The sequence below is a fragment of the Lynx rufus genome, unplaced genomic scaffold, assembly GCF_022079265.1.
Source record: "Lynx rufus isolate CCGP_SWC_20201006 ecotype Redwood Valley unplaced genomic scaffold, mLynRuf1.p SCAF_3, whole genome shotgun sequence".
Classification (NCBI taxonomy): Eukaryota; Metazoa; Chordata; class Mammalia; order Carnivora; family Felidae; genus Lynx; species Lynx rufus.
Genome location: NW_025814845.1, coordinates 128031137 through 128050433, shown reverse-complemented (window position 1 = coordinate 128050433; position 19297 = coordinate 128031137). Strand labels below are relative to the sequence as shown.

At 36.5% G+C, this 19297-nt stretch overlaps 1 protein-coding gene and 1 non-coding gene across 6 annotated transcripts in view; both read right to left on the bottom strand.

The window, feature by feature from the left end:
- ARFIP1 (ADP ribosylation factor interacting protein 1) overlaps positions 1-19297 on the bottom strand; it is a 130000-nt gene that overhangs the window by 44478 nt on the left and 66225 nt on the right. For 4 of the 5 annotated variants that reach the window (XM_047092036.1, XM_047092033.1, XM_047092035.1 and 1 more), the window contains 4 exons: positions 17363-17471; positions 11031-11126; positions 9335-9447; positions 600-821 (listed from right to left, as the gene is read on the bottom strand). In XM_047092036.1, coding sequence (XP_046947992.1) covers positions 600-821; positions 9335-9447; positions 11031-11126; positions 17363-17471 — 540 coding nt within the window. The remainder of the gene's footprint in view (positions 1-599; positions 822-9334; positions 9448-11030; positions 11127-17362; positions 17472-19297) is intronic. The other variant, XM_047092038.1, reaches the window with a different exon arrangement.
- Positions 4595-4700, bottom strand: LOC124521392 (U6 spliceosomal RNA). Its single transcript, XR_006964490.1, has one exon. It is a non-coding gene; the product is annotated as a U6 spliceosomal RNA (small nuclear RNA).

Sequence of the window (19297 nt, the reverse complement as noted above, 5' to 3'; positions counted from 1 at the left end):
TTTGTTCAAGATACTTGGACAATTTTCACAAGTAAGAGATTTTCAATAGGTACCTGAATTTACTTTTTATCCATGCCAACATACACAGAGCTATGATTCTTTCTAGATTCAAGCAGGTTGACTACTTTCCTTTTCCTTTGCTCTAACCAAGTTCCCTTCCCCTGAAACCTCCAGCTGACATCTCCGGTCACTTGGGCCTTATTAAAAATCATATAAAATATCTTGAAAGAACACCTCAAGATTCCAGTTTTATTAAGAGTTAAGCAAATCAGGGGCGCCTGGGTGGCGCAGTCGGTTGAGCGTCCGACTTCAGCCAGGTCACGATCTCGCGGTCCATGAGTTCGAGCCCCGCGTCAGGCTCTGGGCTGATGGCTCGGAGCCTGGAGCCTGTTTCCGATTCTGTGTCTCCCTCTCTCTCTGCCCCTCCCCCGTTCATGCTCTGTCTCTCTCTGTCCCAAAAATAAATAAAAACGTTGAAAAAAAAATTAAAAAAAAAAAAAAAGAGTTAAGCAAATCAGAAACATAACAAATTATATTTTGGAATACTATTGCCGTTCTTCTCCTCCACACTCTCCAATAGTTATTTAAAATAATCTTACATGGAGTTCTAGGGACTTCAAACTCAGGTCAGCAAATGCATCTCCAAGTTGCCTTTGGGTATGCACCATCTGGAAAAGCTGGGTCGACAGTGTCTGAGCCAGTCTTAAAATGTTTTCATATTTTTTCTTGTTATCTCTTAATATATCAATCTGAGCTTCAAGTTCAAGGTCCACAGTTCTTGATCCACGGCCTAGCTTCTCAGAGATAATTTGTCGAGTACACTAAAAGTGGAAAGATGCACTTTGTTTAGGAAGAAAAAAAAAAAAAAAGAACAAAAGAGAAAAGAGTAATATAGGATCCAAAGTACTAATGCTAGAGCATTTGGCATATAGCATTTTTGGCTTCAAACAAGCTACCCTTAAAAAAACTGAAAACTATCAGTCCACTTAGAAGTTCACTCAGACTCAAATAAACTTACCAGTAATATCTACTATTACTAATCAGAGCAAGTTTTTTTTTTTAATGTTTTTTAAATTTATTTTTGAGAGAGCACGAGCAGGGAAGGGCAGAGAAAGAGAGGGAGACACAGAAGCCGAAGCAGGCTCCAGGCTCCAAGCTGTCAGCACAGAGCCCGACACGGAGCTCAAACCCACAAACTGTGAGATCATGACCTGAGCCGAAGTCGGACGCTTAACCAACTGAGCCACCCAGGCGTCCCACTAATCAGAAGAAGTTTTAAGACTTAGAGAGCTAATTTATATACTGCTAGATAAGCTCTCTCACATAATCCTATTTCAGGCTTAGTGTACTTGGGTAGATTATTTACAACAACTGAGATCCTTGGTAGTGACTTAAGAATATTAGTGGGTTGTTAATAGAGGAATAATAAGCATACCAAAATTCTACTCTCCTGTTTGTTTCAAATGCTTTTCTTCCTTCAATCTTCCTCTTAAACTAGCTATGTGTATGTGTGTGAATAGGAGGAATGAAGGGAAGACAGGAAGGAGAAAGAATAAAGAGGTGGAGGTGGGAAAGAATGAGGAGAGAGAAAGGGGTAGAAAGAGAGAGAAACAGGGGTTGGGGAAGTGAAGGAGGAAGAGAAAGAGGTAGAGATTAGAGATTCCTGGATTCTTTTACTTTATTCAGAAAGAATAGTATTAAATTATGATATTATTGTGTCCTAACCCAGGAATAATAATACAGGAAATTTTTGTTAGCAATAAAAAAATTATAAACAACTTCACTACTCAATAATATAAGAGTAACCATATAGGGCACTAATAAGCTTTTCATCATTTAAAGTTAACAAAAATATTCTAAAAAAGTAATAAATAAATATTGTCATTTTTAAACTTTACAAATTTGCTCTTTTATCATGTCTTTCAAAGTTTTGGTTATAGAACTAATATCTACTCCAAAAATTAACATAATGAATGAAATAAAAGTTGAATTTTCTCTTCCTTGAATCCCCCTAAATAGCAGAAAACTGCTATTTACATAGTCTAAACTCTTCTGTAAACCTCTATACTCACATATGATATTTGTCAAGTAAACATGAGACCAGGCTACGCGATACATAATATCCTCAATATTTTTCCTATGAACAAGTATCTTGAGACTTTTCCTTGTCAATACATATAAATCTATATTTATCCTTCTAATGTCAGTATATTATGTACTACTCATACTTTTCTATTTAAAATTGAAATGAATTCCCTGACATATTCTCTGTTCTCATCAACTGAGGATCTTTTTTTTTTTTTAAGTTTATTCATTTATTTTGAGAGAGAGAGAGAGAGAGAGAACACGAGCAGAGGAGGGGCAGAGAGAGAGAGAGAGAGAGAGAGAATGAGAGAGAGGGAGAGAGAGGATCCGAAGCAGGCTCTGCTGTCAGTGCAGAGCCCAATGTGAGACTTGATCTCACAAACCATGAAATCATGATCTAGGCCAAAATCAAGAGTTGGATGCTTAACCAACTGAGTCACCCTCGCACCCCAATTAAGGATCTTTGTGAATAAACCTTTAAAAATAAAGGAGTTCTTTTTTTTTTTTTTTTTAAGGTAGAGAAATTAACTATACGGAAAGTGATAGGAAAGGTGAGAGGTCGAACCCACAGAAGAGAGATAAAACTATTTCTAAGGAAAACATACCAACACACACTCAGGAGATTAAAATCATATCCAGAGAAAAGCTTAACTGCAGACTTGTCATTTTTATGAGGGAAACATCAGCAAGAAATACTACCTGAAATGGTAACGAGATAAAGGAGATATACCATTGCATTCACCCACACAAAACAGATTTATTTCCCTGTGCAATATCACCACACACATTTACTCCATTTGAAAGCCAAAGCATGTGGTGCCTTCCACAGCAACCCAGATAAAACAGTCTGTTCAAAGTCAAGAAGCCAGAATTCATTGAAGAAGCTTGGTAGACTGGACAAAATGAAAGAAATGTCTACTGTTGTCTGAGTGGCCATTTTTCCTCAGAAATAACAGCTATAAGCAGACAGCAGGGTCAAAGGTTTAATGAGGGAATGTTTTTTGTTTCCAGGAAGCCAGGTCAGTAAGAAGCATAAGGTGACAGTGATTATGAAGCATGTTAAATCTTGACACTGGAAACAAGCATTGAAATGGAACTTTGCAACCTTGTATTCTAATATGGATAAGGTACAACCTTAAGGACAATCTAAGTAACCTGGAAGTGAGAGTACTTCAGATAGCCTACATTCCTGAAAATGCAGATGAATTACAGTGAGCTGGCAGTCTCATTCAGTTTTCCATACTTATAAATTAAGAATCCATTAAGATAATAAGATAAATAGAGCAAGATTAAAGGGACAGAAAGAAGCAAAAGTAAATTACTGCTCTATGTAGATCTCCTACTTGGGGGAGGGTGAATATAATAAAGTGATAAACAGTATACAAAATACTGTGAATCACTGTCATAAGGTCATGAATTTACAAGATAGTCACTGTGTACTCTGAGTATTTAAATAGCACCAAGAACTTTTTCTGTAAAACCAAAAAGTGAATAAAAACACTTAAATACTATCAAAAGAATAATTTCATGGTATAAGCTGACAGACACTAAAAGAGTTATTAATGGTGAAGGATAGGGAAGTAGGGACCATAAAAGAAAATACTAGAAACTGAACAGGGGAAATAGGTTAACCAGTAAATGAATAAGGCAATATGACAAGAAAAAGAGGAATGAAAGTTTAAAAGATACCGGCTTAAAGGCAACAAAGATTAATTTGAGGTGTGAATACTGATGGCAAATTCTTAAACATTTAAAAAAAGTATTTATTGATGTTTGTGAAACATGCCAAACAGCTCTGAATGCTGAAACCGAGATTATTCTTAAATAAATAAAAATAATAAGATGGACTTCTAAAAGTACTCTATTCTTTTCTTTTTTAAGATTTTTTAATTTTTAAGTAAAAAATCTCTACACCCAACACAGGGCTCAAACTTACAACCCTGAGATTAAGAACTGCATGCTGGCTCATCCACTGACTGAGCCAGGCAGGTGTCCCTAGTCTATTCTTTAAAAAAAATTTTTTTTACCTTTATTTTATCTTGGGGGGGCATCTGGCTCTTTTGGTAGAATGTGCAACTCTTGATCTCAGGGCTTTGAGTTTGAGCCCCACATTAGGTGTAGAGATTAGTTAAAAATAAAATCTTTAAAAAAAAATAGTAAGTTAAAATTTATTTTTTAATTCTTTTTTTTTTTTAAGTTTATTTCTTTATTTGGCAGGGGGAGGGGCAGAGAGAGACTCCCAAGCAGGCTCCACGCTGTCAGCCTGATGTAGGGCTTGATCCCATAAACTGTGAGATCATGACCTGCGCCAAAATCAAGAGTCAGACTTTTAACCAACGGAGTCACCCAGGCGCCCCTAAAGTAAGATTTATTTTAATTCTAATACAGTTAACATATGGTGTTACGTTAGTTTCAGGTGTACAATACAGTGATTCAACACTTCCATATTACTCAGTGCTCATCAAGATAAGTGTACTCTTAATCCCCTTCACCTATTTCACCCATCCCCAGAAATATGGAATGCTTCACAAATTTGTGTGTCATCCTTGCACAGGGGCCATGCTAATCTCTGCATTGTTCCAATTTTTTAGTATATGTGCTGCTGAAGCAAGCACTAAAAATACTCTATTCTATACTAGGAAAATACAAAAACAAAAGGGATAAACCAGAGTTCACTATTCACTACTATTCCTGCAGATGAGAATAAGTAAGAACATAAATAAACTTTGGATTCAAATTTTATGAATAAAATCAGGTAGATTAAAATAATACTTAATACTTATATTCAGGGCCTAAACTTACATTTGTTCCCATTATAGATTTGGTTTAAACCACCAGTCTGGTCTTAGAGCCCAAATTAACAACCAATAAAGGAAGTGCTAAATATTCTTGTTGACGGAAAGCCTTTCGGTGATTAATGTATTACAAATAGCTCAAGCCCCAAATCCACTTAGTACCTTCAAATCTTAACAGGGCCAAGACAGTAGAATTTAAAGAAGAGTTAAGTGGATGAAAGCTCTAGCTGCTCAACTTAGAGCACTGGCCATAACACTCTATCTGTGAACTGTTTGTGGCTGTAGTGGTTTGCAAATCAGGAATAGTCTGTATTTTTATACAGAGCACACGTCTCTTATGCGTCTTCTCAAGAGTAACACAGAAGTGAATTTATTCTTTCAGTTAATACTTTTAAAATACGGTCTGAAATCTTTTACAGAGGCACCTGGGTGGCTCAGTTGGTTGAGTGTCCAACTTTTGATTTCAGCTCAGGTCATGATCCCCGGGTCGTGGGATCGAGCCCCGTGTCAGGCGCTGTGCTGAGCATGGAGCCTGCTTGGGATTCTCTCTCTCCCTTTGCCCCTCTCTGCTCGTGCTCTCTTTCTCTAAAAATAAAAAAATACAAAACTAAAATCTTCTTTGTCATTAAGTAGATTCTGCCTCCTTAAAATTGTTTGACTTTATCCCCTTTTCTCCATTCCAGTCTTCACAGCCATAGTCCATGTCTTAATTACTCTCTCACATTACTGTAACAGCTTCTTTTTTAAAATTAAAGTTTATTTAGGGGTGCCTGGGTGGCTCAGTCAGTTAAGCGTCTGACTTTGGCTCAGGTCATGATCTCACAGTTCGTGAGTTCGAGCCCTGCATTGGGCTCTGTGATGTCAGTGCTGAGCCCACTTCGGATCCTCAGTCTCCCTCTCTCTCTCTGCCCCTCCCCTGGCTCACATTCTCTCTCAAAAATCAACAAACACTAAAAAAAAAAATTAAAGTTTATCTATTTTGAGGGGGGAGGGGCACAGAGAGAGAGGGAGAGAGAGTACCAAGCAGGCTTTGCTCTGTCAGCGCAGAGTCTGACGTGGGGCTCGAACTCACAAACTGTGAGATCATGACCAGAGCTGACACCAAGAGCGGACACATAACCGACTGAGCCACCCAGGCGCCCCTACTCTAATAGCTTCTTGACAAAATCTCTTATACTGCATATTCTACTCTGCTTGATGTGTAATATGGTTCCCTCTTGCTTAAAATTGCTCAATTGATCCCCACTGTCTTTAGAATGGCATGAATCAGACCCATCTGCCTTCCTAAGTTTATCTCCTATTGCTCTTCTCTCCCACTCAAGGATCCAGTGATACCAGTTATCCAGAGATTTCCCAAACCATGCTTTCTCACATGTCTACAACTTTGTTCATGAGGCTATATTTGCCTGCTGCTTGGAATTCCTCTTTTTGCTCCCTTTCATTTAACTTATTCATCTTTCATACCAGACTGGGTTTCATTCATTCATTCATTCATTCATTCATTCATTTATTTTTAATGTTTATTTATTTTTGAGACAGAGAGAGACAGAGCATGAACGGGGGAGGGTCAGAGGGAGAGGGAGACACAGAATCTGAAACAGGCTCCAGGCTCTGAGCTGTCAGCACAGAGCCCGATGTGGGGCTCGAACTCACGGACCGTGAGATCATGACCTGAGCTGAAGTCGGCCGCTTAACCGACTGAGCCACCCAGGCGCCCCCAGACTGGGTTTCATTTATTTATTAAACTTATTTATTCAGCCATTCCTTTGTTCATTTATTCATGAAATTTGCCTCTAAATAGGAACATTCTATATTCACACATTTTGAAACCTAAAGAATACAGGCCTTAGCGGTGCCTGCCTGGCTCAGTTGGTAGAGAATGGAACTCTTCATCTTGGTATCATGAGCTCAAGCCCCACGTTGGCTGTAGAGATTACTTTAAAAAATTAAATTAAAACACTACAAGCTTAAAAAAAAAATACAGGTCCTATTTCTGAACGAAGTTCTAGTAGTTACAAATTACAAAATTTAAGATTTTTGTTCATTTGAGCCTTCCTCTCTTGCGTCCTTTAGTTCACGTTTCCCTTGCTCTTTATCTTGTTTTCCTATATGTTTATTATCTGTCCCCCTTGTTTTGTCTATTACTTCTACACTAATCTGAGTTGAATCATTAAGACTCCATATTTACCTCTTATATTGACATACCACATTCAGTCTTTTTAAAAGTTTATGTTAATGAAACTGACCAGCCTTTAAAATGTTGCACACATAGCATAATACTAAATGAAGGAGTTTTTAACTGAAAACTGAAAAGATTTTCAGTTTTTAAGTGAATTTTTTTTCATCAAAGCTTAATCGGGAGGGGTACCTGGGTGACTCAGTCAGGTAAGCACCTGACTTTTGGTTTTGGCTCAGGTCATGATCTCACGGTTTGGGGGTTTGACTCCTAGGTTGGGCTCTGTACTGACAGTGCAGAGTCTGCTTGGGATTCTTTCTCTGCCTCTCTTTCTGCCTCTCCCCCGCTCCAGTACATGCATGCTCTCTCTTTCTCAAAATACATAAAAAACATTAAAAAAAAAAAAAAGCTTAATTGGGATATTGCAGCGTCAATCAGAAGAGAGGGGTGCCTGGCTGGCTTAGTCAGTAGAGCATGAGACTCTTGATCTTGGGGTCCTGAGTTCAAGCCCCATGTCGGGCCTACAGCTTACTTTTAAAAAAAACTGGGGAACCTGAGTGGCTTAGTCAGTAAAGCGTCCGACTTCGGCTCAGGTCATGATCTCATGGTCTGTTGAGTTTGAGCCCCGCACTGTTCTCTGTGCTGACAGCTCAGAGCCTGGAGCCTGTTTCGGGTTCTGTGTCTCCCTCTCTGCTCTTCCCCCACTTGTGCTCTCTCTCTCTCAAAAATAAATAGAAGAGAAAAAGAAAGTTCTAACTTATACAATTATTCTTTTTATTTAAAAAATTTTTTAAGTGTATTTAAACTTAAATAAACTGTCAGCGCAGAGCCCAATACAGAGTTCAATCTCTTGAACTGTGGGATCGTGACCTGAGCAGAAATCAAGAGTGGGACATTCAACCGACTGGGCCACCCAGGTGCCCCTAAGTCATGTGAGTTTAATGGAATTTATAGCCCAGTGTGTCTGGGCTGGCATATGCCTCTCAACTAAAAGAACCTCAGAGTGTAATGACCATATTGGGTCTCTTTGACTCTGTTCTTGTGGCTTTTTCACCTTTTCATTCCAAATTGTGAGCTATACTGGGCATGCACTGTCATTTCAATAATCCTTCAAGGATAAGATTTTGATTTGGTTGATTTAGGACTGTGCTTGCTATCCATTTTACTTTTGAGTAACTTGATTCTAGCCATGACTTTGATCTTCTCCTTCTTGGACTTCAGTTCCTGCATGATTTCTGCCTTTAATTTCTGTCTATTTCTGTTCTCTAACAAACACTAAATAATTTTTCGTGAGTTTGAGCCCCGCTTCAGGCTCTGTGCTAATAGTGCAGAGCCTGGCGCCTGCTTGGGATTCTGTCTCCCTCTTTCTCTGCCCCTCTCCCTTGTATGCACGCTCTCTCTGTTTCTCAAAAATAAACAAAACATTTTAAAAAATTTAAAAAAAAAGTATTAACTGAAAGAATAAACTCACTTCCGTGTTACTCTTGAGAAGACACATAAGAGACATGTGCTCTGTATAAAAATATAACAGACAATCCTTGATTTGCAAACCACTACACCCACAAACAATTCACAAACATAGGGTTTTATGGCCAGTGCTCTAACTTGAACAGCTAGGGCTTTCATTCACTTAACTGTTCTTTAAATTCTACTGTCTTGTCCCTGTTAAGATTCAAAGGTACTAAAGTAGATTTGGGGTTTGAGCTCTTTGTAATACATCAAAAATTCTATAGATTAAATAATCTGCTTATTGTTTCACAGAGGTCATAAGAAAAAGAGTCACCAATTACTCTGAAGCAATGCAACTAGTAACATCAATAAACTTTTGAAGTCCAACTCATTTGCAAACTGATGCTACATGTACAGTTAATGCTCAGTCATTATAATAAGATCAGTGAATTCCTATTCTGGATAATGAATGTACCTCTTTTGCAATTCAGTTCCATAAAGTATCAAAAAGAGGAGGTAGGGACAGACATATCTACAGCAGTTCTACAGCTAAATGTGTTCTAAGGCAATATATTTCTTCTTCAATTATGTATCAATTAATAAGCATTTTGGTAACTTTACTCTTTTGCTACTATTTAAACTACAACTATGCAAACAAAGATTAATAAAACAAAATGCTTCATCTTCTGTGTTTTTATGTTTAGATGGCATCATTCTCTCCTATATATTCATACATTTGCAAAACACTAATTTGAATAACATACAAATGAAAATTCTTAGAGCCAGTTAGGGTGGAAACATTAACAAACAAACAAACAAACAAACAAACCTTGTAGGTGTTCAGACTCCATTTTCTAACAAGCTCTAACTTTTCCATTGCAGGATTTTTTATTTCATCTGCTAGAATAACTGGTCCACCTTTGGTCTGTGTTCTCTGGCCACCTGCATGATCATAACAAAAGACAAAACACAAACCAGATAAAGACAAGTAAGTAAAAAACCAAACCACTGATGCTTATTCAAGTTAAACTAGTTATGCATTTAAAAATAAAAAGGTTTTGACAAAGTGAAGAACTCAAATTTCCTGGAATCATTGAGAATAATTTCCAAACACTTAAAAAACATTTCTGTCCATTAAATGCAAATGTTATGTGGCTTGACTGTCCTAAAAAAAAAAAAAAAAAATGTTGTAACCAAACTTTTTCTAAGTAAGCTCTTTACTTCTAGAAAACAAAATTTCGACAATTACTCTTATAAGCCTCATGACCCTAAAAAAACTGTGCCAGTAAAAATCTGGAAGGCTATGAACTCTTCACAGTGATCTCCTTTCATCATACTATGAAGAACAGAGCAACAACAGAATGTTACTATAATTTTGGAGGATTTGAAAATATAATCCAAATTTCAAATAGTCATTAAAAATATCTTACCACCAGTATGAAAGGCTAGGCTAAAACAAGGTCTACATTGTACCTCCTTTTTTTCTCAAGAGACCACCCACCCTCCTGCAAAAAGCCATAATTAATACAGTATAAAGCCCTGACAATGTATTGCTACAACAGCTAAGAAATTATGACATAAAAGCAACTCTGCACCTAAATAGTTCCTATAATAAAATGTTTTTCATAGAAAAAAAATAGTTAAATGCTTAAGATACTAATGACTTAGAATAAAAATTTTCATAATTTAAAGAGAACAATGAAATAAGGAAAAGAGAAAAAGTTCTTAAAAATGGTTTTAAACTCAGAGTCAGCAAAAATTTCTTTTCTGCCTTACTCTTATAGTCAGACCAGCCTTTGCCACAACTTTACCACAACCTCAGATCAAGAACAGTATACAAAATCAAATACATGTAAGATGTACAAAATCCTCATGGAAATAAAATACAGAATGTTAAAGTGTCATATGTTAAAAGAAATATGTACTTCAACTTTTTCCTGTTTGTACAATTGAGCATATTAAAGTATGGAACAAATTCAATGCAAAGAAATGCATTTTTCCCAAGTATTTTTCACTGGCCATAACTGGTAAATTACATATTCTTTTGTTGCAATCTGCAAGCTATTTGTAAGCTGTGGTTGAAAATAGGAAGACACAACATTTTCCACTTGACCCATTCCAAATAATGAACAACCCAATTGTTGAAGGCTCCTTTTTTGTTGAACTGAAAACAGAGTAGAGCTGCAAAGTGGAGAGGATCAAATAAGTGAATCTACATTTTATAGAGCAAAGAAAACACGATTTAAAATGAATCAAATTTTACCATGTTTTTAAATCAAAGGGAATTAAATTTCAGGTTTAAGATAGTTAATAACTTTGAAAAGCCAGAAAGATAGGGATGGCTAGAAAAGATTATTTACATTATTGTTAAAAAAAGAAAAAAAAAAAAAAAGCAGCAGCCACCACAAAAGCCAGAATTACACACACCTAAGAATATAAAGCAAGGGATTATGAAACTGAGTGAATTAGTTTAGTTTCAGAAGTAGCAAGAAGGGCTTTATCCAATCAGTGAGTGCAGAGAATACCTGCAGGAACAATTAAATCACTTCCTTGTTGAGCCAGGCGACTAGCTGCCACCCTGCTAGGAGACATAACAGATGGCAATGGTGGTGCTGGGGAACCTGAAAAGGGTAGACATTTAACTGTGAAAACTCTTTTCCTCCTCCACATGTTGTACACTTTGAATATAGGTTTAATGACATTTCCATTAAAATACTCAAAAACGAGGATTAAAAATTGGAATTAATATAGTTTGCTTTCTTGCAAGAATGGACTAACAATAAATGGGTGCTACCAGGCTGAGTTCTTGTAGAAACTTTTCACGCAACTGTTGAAACTAAACAATACACAGAGCTATAGGAAGAAACTTGGCAAGACCTCGCATAATCAGGACTTTACCTGGGTTCTGCTATTTCCAAATCACTTAACAGAATGTGGTTAAAGTTCCATAGTTGAACGATTTAAAGCTTAAGGAAATATTTTGTACATTGTTACTCCTACATTCGAAGGAAAGCTCTTTAAGTAAAAATCCAAAGGTATGTAAAAATGTATCAAAATTATAATTAAAATTCACAAAAATGTGAATGAATCACAGCCTTCACAGGAATTATAGCCTAAAATTTTACATCATAAATCCAATAGCACATAGTGTAGATCACTGCTATTCATACTATGGATGCAAGGGACCTATATCAATTATTTCACCTGAAAGGTCATTAAAATGCAAAAACTCAGGTCCTGCCCTAGACCTACTGAACTAGAATCTGCATTTTCATAAGATCCTTACATGATTTGTATGCATTCTGATGCTTGAGAAGTGCTGATATAGAGTGCCATTCTAACTAATCATAAGAATGGAGCTTTTATTTATTTTATTTTATTTTTCAACGTTTTTATTTATTTTTGGGACAGAGAGAGACAGAGCATGAACGGGGGAGGGGCAGAGAGAGAGGGAGACACAGAATCGGAAACAGGCTCCAGGCTCCTAGCCATCAGCCCAGAGCCTGACGCGGGGCTCGAACTCACGGACCGCGAGATCGTGACCTGGCTGAAGTCGGACGCTTAACCGACTGCGCCACCCAGGCGCCCCAAGAATGGAGCTTTTAAAGCATAGCTGTGACACTCCACCGCATCTACTGGTCATCAGTGGGCATCTGTAAGGTTTTTTTTTTTTTTTTGACAGTATTAATTTTTTCATTTAATTGTTTTTATTTATTAAACAAATAAAATTTATATACATATTTAAGGTGCACAATGTGATGCTTTGATATATGTATACGCTGTGAAACGATTACCACAAACCAATACACCTATCACTTCTTTTGGTTTCTCTTGTGTGGTGAGAACATTTGAGATCTACTCTATTAGCAAATTTCAAGTTTATAGTACAGTATTATTAACTATAGTCACCATGTTGTGCATTAGGCATCTATAGTTTTTTAAAAGCCACTCAGATTATTCTCTAACTCAACCAAGTTTGAGAACTGAAGGGAAAAAAAATAGTATTTTAATCAAACACAACTGAATTTTAAATTCTTAACTCTGTGTTTGAAATTCTGGCTCTATTTACCACATAGTATCAGGAATATGTTAGCAAATTAGTTAATATCTCTGAGCCTTAGTTATCTACAAAGTGAGAAAACAGACTGTCCAACATTGTTGATAATGTCCAGTATTAAACCAAAGAAAACTTATAACTTCAACTGCTTTCTTTATTTTAAAGTCTGAAGGTTGTACATCTTTAAGGGAATGATAATTGAAAGCTGAAAAATTATTAATGTCCTTCCATATCCAGTTGAAAATATTTTAACATCCATAAGCTTCTTTTATTTCAGCTATACTCTCTCCCAGTTCTCTAGAAATGAATCAAATTTATAATTAAAATTTTCTAATAGGACAGAAATCAAGATCAAATTTCTTTACTTAGAGGTAGTAATAACTGGTTATATTCCAGATATACTAAGATCTGATGGAGAAATAGTCACCACTTTTAATAATAAGAAAACCTTAAAATGAACTAGATCTAACATTAAAATCCAAACAATAGACCGAAATAGACTAGCATTACCTTTCAAAGTGAGAGATATTTATCTCTTTAAATCTGCCGAACCATAAAATTTAAAACTAGAAGGAATGACAGAAATCAACTAACTCTGACATTAAACCACAGAAGAAAACCCAGAGGGGTTAAAACAGCTTATCAGAGACTCAGATGTTCTGAATTCACACCATAAAATCTCCATTATTAAATTCAATACAGGAAACACTAATCCATAAGTTACTTGTTGAGTTAGAAGGCATTTAAATAGGTTATCCAATCCAATCACCATTTTAAACAAAGACTATCTCTACTCTCCAAGGCACAAAGGTTTCTATTATGGAAGCAAGCGTTAAATAAAAGACAACTACTGTAGTTCCATTTCTTGATGATCCCTGAACAGAGCTCCGTTGTTCTGGTTATTACTGTTTATTAACCTTGCATAAGAAATAATCCCATGACACAAAAGGAGATGTGTATAATATATGCAACAAATGATACAGAACTTTGCAAACTAAGATAGCAAAAGCTATGGTGCCCTGGGAACTGGGTACTTCAGCCTTCTCATTTTACTTTCAAGGGTAAGTATCACTTCTCTGTATCTTCAATATTCTCTATCTTCAAATTATCATTTCTATGTAACTTCAACCCTTTAAACCACTAATTTAGATGAAGTTAGCTACTAAAATCATTCACTATCCAATAAAAAATAATTCTTAAAAAGCAAAAATCTTGCTAATGGACTAAATTTGGGGAATTAGCTCCATTTCACTTCAACAACAGAACTCTAGAAATATGAATATATGTATGTAATGATCGATACCCCATTAAAACAAAACTCAGGTACCAAGTATACTTCACTCTCATGAGCTTTGATTTATTTATAATTTCCTTGTTATTAATTTTGCAATGTATTTGTTAGGTAGATTTCAATAATTGTTGTTAGGCTAAACTTAAGTATCATTTCTCCTAAATTTGCTCTAGAGATGTAAAACTAAATGGTTAATACTTTTCTTGGAGCAACTATTCAAGTAATAAAGTCATTGTTATCATTCAGTCATTTTTCCAGAGAGCTAAAAAAAACAGCCCCAACTCCTTTAACGTTTTTTCATAAGATCTATTTCATAAGTTTTAATCATGTTGCTTTTTCTCATTTCAATTTATCTGTAAATACCTTAAAACAAGTACACTTAGGGGAGCGAGGGTGGCTTGGTAGGGGTTGATTAAGCGTGTGACTTCGGCTCAGGTCCTATCTCATGGTTTGTGGGTTCGAGCCCCATGTCGGGCTCTGTGCTGACAGCTCAGAGCCTGGGGCTTGTTTCGGATTCTGTGTCCCCCTCTCTCTCTGCCCCTACCTCACTAACACGGTCTCTCTCTGTCGCTCTCTCTCAAAAAAACAAAACTACAACTTTTTTTTTTTAAGTTTATTTATTTATTTTGAGAGAGACAGAGCACTGGAGAGAGCAGGGGAGGGGCAGAGAGGTGGGGGAGGGAGAGAGAGAATCCCAAGCAGGCTCCCCACTATCAGCGCAGAGCCAGATCTTACAAACTGAACCATGAGATCATGACCCGCACTGATATTAAAAGTCAGACACTTAACCGATTGAGCTACCCAGGCGCCCCAAACAACTACAACTTTCTTTAAAAAAAAAACCCAAAAAAGCAAAAACTACAACTTTCTCATAAGTGCTTAATTAATCTGCATATGGTAGAATGAGTATCTTTTTAATATACACATCAACAATGTAGTTTATTTTAAAAAATGTTTTAATAAAGTCAATTCAAAGAGACATACATTATTGCCATTATCAGGAAACATATTTTTTATTCCAATCTGAAAGACTAGTATGTATCAATAAGAAAGTGAAACTGATCAGCATTTCCATGCTTACACTCAACAGTTTATAATGGTCAATTTCAATCACTGTATAATATTTTTCTACTTAAGGGAAAAAAGATTAACCCAAACGTCAGTTAAATAATTTCACTGAGAATACTTAAAACACCTTAATAGAAAAAGTATTTTGGGGGGTGCCTGAGTGGCTCAGGTCATGATCTCACGGTTTGTGACTTCAAGCCCGCGTCCGGCTTTACGCTGACAGCGTGGAGCCTGCTTGGGATTCTCCCTCTCTTCTCTCTTTGGCCCTCCCCTTGCTCTCTCTCAAAATAAATAAATGAACATTAAAAAAATTTTTTTGGGGGGGGCGCCTGGGTGGCTCAATTGGTTAAGCGTCTGACTTCGGCTCAGGTCATGATCTCGCGGTTTGTGAGTTTGAGCCCCGTGTCGGGCTCTGTGCTGATAGGTCAGAGCCTGGAACCTGTTTCAAATTCTGTGTCTCCCTCTCTCTCTGCCCCTCTCCTGCTCACACTCTGTCTCTCTCTGTCTCAAATAAATAAATAAATAAATAAAGTTATTTATAAAGTATTTTTTAATTCTCTATTGACATTTAAATTTGAAAATTGGTGACTGGTCCCAAGCTGATCACATTACATAAAATAAGCCTTTTATCTTTAAGTACTCATAATTTTAGGCACTCAGTCAACCCTTTCAAAATCAAAGTTATCCCCTAGATAAGAATGCCAGAATGCTACATAATGACCACTGAGATATGGACACATATGCTCCCTTTCTACGGTTTTATATCTCTGAATATAAGGATGAAAAAGGAAAAAAAATCACTTAGATAGTCCATTCACTTTACAGCCTAGAGTAGAGGTTGTTATTCTGGATTCTTCTAAATGCTTATTTTCAGGACCCATTTAGGAAAGAATATATTTCAAAACAGAAGTTGTTTTTCAATAAAGTACTGGCTATTAGTATAATAAAAATATAGAATACTATCATCTACAAGAGGGCTAAGGATTACAAAGATGCTGAGAATTTTTTCATTTTATGAAATTATAATGAAGTATTAAAATATACTTCACTGAACATCAAATATAGCTACTATTTTTAACTATAGCTCTGTCAAGAAAACAATCCATTTTTTACATCCAAATGTTTACATGGTTTTACTTTCACTCATGTGAAAATGAAAAAAAACACTTGAAAAAGGTTATCATAGGGAAGAGTATTAAAAGCACATAACTTTTCCTTTATATACATGAAATGGGTGCAGAAAACAGTTAACATGGCAGGTCTGTTTATCCTTAAAAAGACCAGCTTAGGGGCGCCTGGGTGGCGCAGTCGGTTAAGCGTCCGACTTCAGCCAGGTCACGATCTCGCGGTCCATGAGTTCGAGCCCCGCGTCAGGCTCTGGGCTGATGGCTCGGAGCCTGGAGCCTGTTTCCGATTCTGTGTCTCCCTCTCTCTCTGCCCCTCGCCCGTTCGTGCTCTGTCTCTCTCTGTCCCAAAAATAAATAAACATTGAAAAAAAAAATTAAAAAAAAAAAAGACCAGCTTACAAGATTGGCCCTTGGTTGGCATTTGGAAACTTTTTTTGAGGTGGGGGGACAATGCCCTCCATTCCTCGAATGGTTAAGACTGGCTCACTCTGCCTAAACTATTTACACAAACAATGTGGTTTATGCTAAACGCCTGTTTTTCTTCTAGGAGTCTGGAATCTTGGTACATGCTAGGCAGAGGGTGCCTATGCAAGCAATCTCCAATAAAAACCCTGAGCACTCAGTCTTTCCTGAGCTTCCCTGGTTAGCAACGTTTCGTACACGTTGTTACAATCTGCTAGGGGAATTAAGCATAATCAATGACTGCCAACTCATGTCCCGTGTGACTGCACTGGGAGAAGACCCTTGCAAGTTTATGCCCAGTTTCGCCAGACTCTGCCTCAGGCATCCTTTGCCTTTGCTACTTGTGCTTGGTATACTTTCCCTGTAATAATCATAGTCATGACTATGTACGGAGTCCTGTGAGTACTCTTAGCAAATTACTGACTCTGAGGGTGGTTTTGGAGACCTCTTATATGGAATGTATAATAGGAAAAATAAAAGTTATTTTTCTAATTGCTTTGAAATAGGAAATACGTACTTATACAAAACATTGACTTATTGCTATAAATTTTGTAGTTAAAAGCTAAAATAGTTTAAATCTGCATTTTGGATATAACTTTTTGAGTATTTTAATATTCTAAAACCAATCCTTTAATAATCAGTGAAATTATGCATATTGATTTATTTATATAAAGAAGACTACTAAGACAATTCCTAGATTGTTTAAATTGAAGAGAAACAGATTATGCTTATAAAATCAGTGTTCTGTCACAGAATTAAATGACTTTACTATGGTTTATGAATGCAGGTTGCTTTTGATGCACTTCTCCCATCCTCCACCCCAGCCATCTTTAAAAATACATGGGCTCTTACCTTGAAATGCTCCTGCTTCAATAACCCCCTCTTTGGTACTGTCAAAGCCATGAGATGTAATTTGGGTTTCTGAGAGACCAAGTCCAGCTGGTAATGAACGCTTCAGATCCTTGGCAAGATTTGAATAAAAGAGAAAATCTTCATAAAAAATCTCACACCATATAGCAGTTCAGCATAATGGTGCCCTTTTAATCACATCTTCAACTATCTTTTTCTCTATATGTGGTATTCTCTCATGCTGTCGTAGCATTCTATAATGATGTATAACCAGCAGCAAATTCAGCAAGATTTGCTATTAAGAGGTATAGTGAATGTCAAATACAAAATATTTGTTATTCTAGAATTAAGCAACAGGCAGATATCAAAATTCAATTTTCAAATTTCTAAGCTACCGATACATCAGAAAAATCATTTTAAAGGACAGAATTAAGACGACTAAAAAGTCACTATTATGTAAAAACTAACTGATGTCTAATACAATCATGAGCCTGGTCAATATAAACAAATCATTCACTTGCAATATTAATTTTCCTTTGATTTCTAGGTTAGCTAGGTAATAAGCAAGGCTTCTTGGATTTCAATCAGGGTGGGGAAAAAGAAATCTTCTGCTATTCATTTTATGTTAAATACTGACATTAGTCAATCCAACTGCAGACTGGCTTATAATTGGAACCTAGCTGTAACAAATACAATATTCCACATTCAGTCTTACAGTTTAAAAAAAAAAAAGAGAGAGAGAGAAAGCCAAGAAATACAGATGTCCAAAATTTCTTTATTTCGTCTGGCTTAGATATGAGGAATTACCCAATTTTCATAATCAGTCTATGAATGGATTCCACTGGTTTCTCACGATAATGACAAATGATGCACTAAAACATAAATATGTCTTTGAAATCTTTAATACAGTACCATATCACATATAATGTAGTTATAATTTGAAAACTGAGAACTAACGTTTTGAATTTTCTAATTGGCAAAGTCAAAATTTAACAGATACAATCTCTCATAACTGGCATGTTGTTGAGAGGGATTTTCTTGAGAAGCTCATTAATTTTGTCTAGGCAATTACTTGATTGGTGTGATGGGCCATGAATTAATAAATAATGAGGTCGATTCTCATCTCATCAAGCATTTGATTGATCAAATTTATCATTTACCATTTATCAAACAGGTAATTTGACACAAGTAACTGTCCTCTCCTGTGGTACTTTCAACATCTCAGCTAGCTTCAGATACTCCTGATTTTCCTCATACAACATCTGTTATGTTCTATTGTCTCCTTTGCGGATTCCTCCTCATCTCCAAATTCTGGAGCGTCCCAGGGTTCAGTCAGAGGACTTCTTCTCCTATAGTCTCTTCTTGGGTTACTGTATTGATTCTTCTGGCTTTGAAAACCATCTATACATTGACAACTCCCAAATTTAGGTGTCTTACCTGGGCCTCCCTCTTTAACTCCTATATATCTGATCACATACTTTTATTTCAACTTGGATATTAAGTAGGCATTTCAAACTTGATATGTCTCAAACTGACTGATTCCACAGTAAATCCCCAATGCCCAACAGACAAAACAAAATAATGGCATCTTTATTTTCCCTCCTTTCAGTTAAATAGCATCTCTACCACCAAAATCTTAGGAGTTCTCTTCGACTCTTTCTCTCAAGTCCGTATCCAAACCATTAAGCAGATTCTATCCGATCTACTCTCAAAATACATTCAGGATGAAAGCAATTCTCACCACCTCCACTGCCACAGCTCTGGTCTAAGCTAGAATCATATTTCGCCTGGATACTCTAAGAGCCTCTCAACTGGTTTCCCTGCTTCTGTCCAAGACACACACCTCTAACTGCACACATCAACCAAAATTAGCCCCTATACAAAAACTCTCCAATAGCCTCCTATCTCATCTAATGTAAAACCCAGACTATTAAATGT